The 5,353-nt window shown below is 48.3% G+C and overlaps 1 protein-coding gene across 1 annotated transcript in view; it reads right to left on the bottom strand.

The window, feature by feature from the left end:
* ebpl (EBP like) overlaps nt 1–5,010 on the bottom strand; it is a 29,747-nt gene extending 24,737 nt beyond the window's left edge. Inside the window, exon 1 of the mRNA XM_070894033.1 lies at nt 4,840–5,010. Within this exon, the coding sequence (XP_070750134.1) occupies nt 4,840–5,010 (171 nt within the window). The remainder of the gene's footprint in view (nt 1–4,839) is intronic.
* Between the last annotated feature and the right edge of the window lie 343 nt (nt 5,011–5,353).

Genomic DNA, 5,353 nt, shown 5'->3' with positions numbered 1-5,353 from the left:
CCCCCCCGCCTCCCCACTTCCCCCCCACTCCCTCCAACACCCTCCCCTCCCTCCTCACCCCCCCACTCCCTCCCCTCCCACTCCCTCTCCCTCCCCCCCACTCCCCCCCCGTACACTCCCCCCCCACATTCCCCCTCTCCCCCCCCACACTCCCCTCCAGTCCCCCCCCACTCTCTCTCTCTCCCCCCCACTCCCACTCCTCCCCCCCCAGTCCCTCTTCCCCCATCCTCTCTCCCCCCCCACCCCACTCCCTCTCCCTCTCCCCCCACCCCACTCCCTCTCCCTCTCCCCCCCACCCCACTCACTCTTTACCCCGCCCCCCACCTCTCCCCCATGCCGAAACTTGGACCCTATAATGGGGCAGAATTCCCGACCTCCTCGGGTCTGTACGGAGTGCATATGGATCCGGGAAGACATCGCAAAAGCCAGTTTTTGGCACGTAATGCGTATGCGCCGAAAACCGGCTTTTCCGATCTGTCAAGCTCTGGTTTGACAGATCTTCCGTATCCCCACAGCCAGGACATTCGCATGGGCAAGACTGCGCCATTTACCCATCTCTTGCCCAGCAAATGTCCTGAAAACTCTTGCGCCTGGTTAAAGCAGGCGCAAAGCCTACTTTTACCAACGTAAAAGTTTTAAAACATACAAAAACATATAAAATAAAATTTTAAAAATACATTTTAACGTTAAAAACCCTGCCCACAAAGGTAAGTTTATTTTAAACCATAATTTAAAAACTTTTTTAAAAATCCGAAAAATATATTTTTTCTAAGACTTTATTAACTTTAATTTAAATTAATGTTAAATATGTTAGGTATTTTTTCTATTTTTTATTGATGTTTTGGTGTTGTTGGGGTGAGGATGGGGGGGGTGTGTGTTTCTCAATCATAATAATGAGAACTCCTACTTACAGAGTTCCCATTATTATGAACGAGAAAATACTTTACCTGGGTTAACTGCCCAGCGCCACGTGACTCCAGCTCCAGCTCTACGTCCGTCCAGATGTGCACGCGCTCCGATGCGCAGGGAGAGGCGGCCTCAGGACCGGGATCGCTGGTGGGCGCAGCAGGCAAAGATAAGTGTGCATCTTTTTAACCATTTTCTGCCCGCAGGAAGCAGAGGAACGGGATTTCAGGGCTATTATTTCCTCGTTTGTCCAGCTTGAATTTTGTGGACCTTCCATAAACTTAAGCTCATTCAAAGCTCTGCTGCTTGTATCCTAACTCGCACCAAGTCCTGTTCAGATTTCTGTGCTCACTGACCTACATTGGTTCCTGGTCCATCAAAGCCTCAATTTTAAAATTCTTATCCATAAGTTCAAATCCCCTCCTTATCTCTGCAATTTCCTCCAGCCCTACAACCCTCCGAGGATGCTGCGTTCCTCCAATTCTGCCTCTTGTGCATTCCCGACTCCCTTTGCCCCACCACTGGTGGCCGTGCCTTCAACTATCTAGGCCCCAAAGTTCTGGAATGTACTCTCTAAAACTTTCCACTTCTCCTTAAAACCTAACTCTTTGACCAAGCTTTTGGTCACCCATCCTAATGTCTCCTTCTTTGGCTCGGTGTCAAACTTTGTCCGATTACGCCCTTGTGAAGTGCCTGGGGACAATTTACTATGTTAAACATGCTATATAAATGCAAATTGTTCTTATTGTAATCTTCGAAAGGACCAATCATAGCACTGTAACCCGACTGGTGGATTAATCCTAACTCAGAACGTCGAGATCTGTTAATAACATCGACCTGCGATGGACATAACTTAATAGGAAGTGGATTTAAACTTTGGCCCCAGAAGCTCCATTGAACACCTGCGTGACTCACAAAGGCAAAGAACTTGGACACCTAATCTAGCTGAAACACCGCAGGTTCCTGATGAGAATTCAGCCTCCCCGAGGGCTCAATACCTCCCTCCCAGCCACTTCACCATTGATAACCAAACCAGTCACCAGTTAATCTTCCACATTCGGGTTGCCTACTCTGGTTGGATGTATTCTTGGAGGTTTCATCACATGACCTCTTGTGTCCAATCACACCGCCCAATCAAACAGCCTTTTAGCCCCATCACAAATATTTTTATAATTAACAAAAGTGAGGGAAAAAAACGTAATTGCTTATGATTTTTCTCCTGGGGCTGCTCATAGGAGATTCATCTTTAATCCCTAGAGACTCCAGGAAGGTTGGCAACCCCTCGCTCACATACAAAAAAAGAAGCCACTAAACCCTCATCCAATTATTTCTCATGGTTTGAGTGTTAAGGCTCCAGAAAATTAGATAGTCTCCTGCGAGGCTGGCGATAGGTTTTTGGTCATAAAGTACGCTTGGCTCAGTTGGTAGCACTCTCGGCTCAGTTGGTAGCACTCTCAGCCTCCGGAGTTAGGAGGTTATGGGTTCAAAGCCCACGCCAAGCCTTGGGCACATAACCTAGGCTGAAATTTCAATGTAGGCCTGAGGGAGTGCTGCATTGTCAAACGTTATGTCTCACGGATGAGATGTTAAACCAGCACAGGTGGCTGCAAGAGATCCCAAGGCATTATTTGAAAAGCAAGGGAGTTCTCCCAGACTCCTAGGCAACATTTAATTATCCACCAACACTTAAAAATAATCAAAGCGATCATTGATCTCAGAGGAGAGTGTATACAAGGTGCTCCCAATCTCCCACCCTAACTTTGGCAAGATATGTGTAAACACTTGTCTTTAGGTATTTAAGGATTTGTTGTGAGGCTCCACTGATCTCCTTCTGGAGAAGCCCAGCACAAATTCCAGCCTTCAGTGGCAGCACTCCCACCTTGGAGTTAGAAGGTTGTGGGTTCAAACCCCATTCCAGAGACTTGAGCACATAATCCAGGCTGACAATGCCAATGTAGTACTGAGGGAGCACTGCACTGTCGGAGGTGCCTTCTTTCAGAGGAGACTTTGGGCTGGATTTTTGGCTTTGATGTTTTTGGGGTGATAATGGCGGCGGGGCAGGCAAGTTAGCTCCCGGGAACAGTTTGCGCCTTAGTAAGTTTGGGCAGCTGGGCCCTGTCAGGGGTGCAGCGCTAAGGGAGGCTGTACATCTCTCTTAGGGCGGTAGGATGGGAAACTCCTGAGCTAAAGAGCCGGGCCGGGAGCACTCCGAGAGATGCTGGGGTTGGGGGGGGAGGGAGGGGGGAGGGTGGCGCGGAGACAAAAAAAAAACATTGCCCAGCCACCACAACACAAATCGCAAGAAAAATGTAAAGAAAAAAACAATCACACATACCTTAACATAAGAAATAGGAGCAGGAGTAGGCCATTAGGCCCCTTCGAGCCTGCTCCGCCATTTAATAAGATCATGACTGATCTGATCATGGACTCAGCTCCACTTCCCTGCCCGCTCCCCATAACCCTTTACTCCTTTATCGCTCAAAAATTTGTCTACTTCCGCCTTAAATATATTCAATAACCCAGCCTCCACAGCTCTCTGGGGCAGAAAATGTCATAGATTTACAACCCTCTGTGAAAACAAATTCCTCCTCATCTCAGTTTTAAATGGGCGACCCCTTATTCTAAAACTATGTCCTCTAGTTCTAGATTCCCCATTAGTGGAAACATCCTCTCCGCATCTACCTTGTCGAGGCCCCTCATTATCTTATATGTCTCAATAAGATTACTTCTCATTGTTCTGAACTCCAATGAGTACAGGCCCAACCTGCTCATCTTTCTTCATCAGTCAACCCCCTCATCTCAGGAATCAACCGCGTGAACCTTCTCTGAACTGCCTCCAATGCAAGTATATCCCTCTTTAAATACGGGGACCAAAACTGTATGCAGTAGTCTAGGTGTGGCCTCACCAATACCCTGTACAGTTGTAGCAGGACTTCTCTGCTTTTATACTCTCTCCCCCTTGCAATAAAGGCCAACATTCCATTTGCCTTCCTGATTACTTGCTGTATCTGCATACTAACTTTTTGTGTTTCATGCACAAGGACCCTCAGGTCCCTCTGTACTGCAGCATTTTGTAATTTTTCTCCATTTAAATAATAATTTGCTTCTTTATTTTTTCTGCCAAAGTGGACAACCTCACACTTTCCCACATTATACTCCATCTGCCAAATTTTTGCCCACTCACTTAGCCTGTCTATATCCCTTAGGAGTCCATTACTTACCTCTTTGCTGTCGGGATTGTTGGACCGCCCGATTTCCCAGGGGTTCCCTGTGGGACGTGCTTTGGGATGTACGGGTGGAGCTGAAGTTCAAACTCGCGTCGGTGTCGCAACCAGGGGCGTTGCACACCGGGAGCAGCTCTGCCGCTAAACCGGACCTGAGGATCGCTGGAGGCTGACCACCCAACCAAAACACCTCATCGCCACCATTGGCGCAAAAAACAGAGCGGAGAGGAGCCAAAAATCCACCCCTATAAACTTCAAACTTCTCCGGAGGACATAAAAATGCCCTGGTGTTGTTGGAAGACCAGGACAGTTCTCCCTGGTGTCCTGGGCCAGGATTTATTCCCCAACCAACATCACTAAACGCAGAGTAGTATCTGGTCATTATTTCATTGCTGTTTGTGGGAGTTTGTTGTGTACAAATTGGTTGCTATGTTTTTTAAACTACAACAGTGACTGCACTTAAAGTGCCTCATTGTTTGAAAACGCGCTTTGGGACCTTTTGAGGTCGTGAAAGCCGCTTTATAAATGCAAGTTCTTTCTTTCTAAATAGGTTCGCAGCTCGGTGGATTTTTTTCTTGCGTCTTTGTCGCAAACTGCTGATTTGTTTCTATTTTAAATGTTTAAAAATATCCCAAAAAGCAGATTACCTTCAAGGCTCCGGTTAAATGTAACAAAAGGGCTTTGTGGCCGCCTCGTACCAGCGACTTACCAGGGTCAAGTGGACGATGGTATCATAGCAGAGCCAGCCCAGCACCGCCCGGTCCAGCGGCGAGCAGCGCTGCCCCAAGCACAGCGACAGTGCCCAGGCCAGTGGCACTTGAGCGGCGCACAGCAGCAGCGAGCACAGCGCTGCCCGGCTCAATAGCGGTTCCTCGCCCATCCCTGCGCCTCTGCTGGCTCGGTGCGCACACAACCCAGCGGCCTGCGCCACCCCAGGGCGGGACCAGCAGAGCCTGCTCCATGCTCAGCTGACCTCAGGCTCCAAACATCACTGGGTTCTTCCTCCCCTCTTGACATCTTTCAAACAGTGGGTGCAGTAACCATCAGCGCTATATATTTTGTAATTATTCATTAACTATCTCCCTATTTGATCTCAAGATTTCCCCCCTTTGCAACAGAAAGGGTCATCTCTCAGTGCTCAAACACTGCTGAAACTCCCCGCTAGGGTGGGTCTCTCAGACTGTTGATTTACCAGAATGATTCCTGAACTGAGGGACTTCAGT

The sequence above is a fragment of the Pristiophorus japonicus genome, chromosome 11 (assembly GCF_044704955.1).
Source record: "Pristiophorus japonicus isolate sPriJap1 chromosome 11, sPriJap1.hap1, whole genome shotgun sequence".
Classification (NCBI taxonomy): domain Eukaryota; kingdom Metazoa; phylum Chordata; class Chondrichthyes; family Pristiophoridae; genus Pristiophorus; species Pristiophorus japonicus.
Note: the sequence above shows the minus strand (reverse complement) of the source record. Positions and strands in the feature narration are given on the sequence as shown.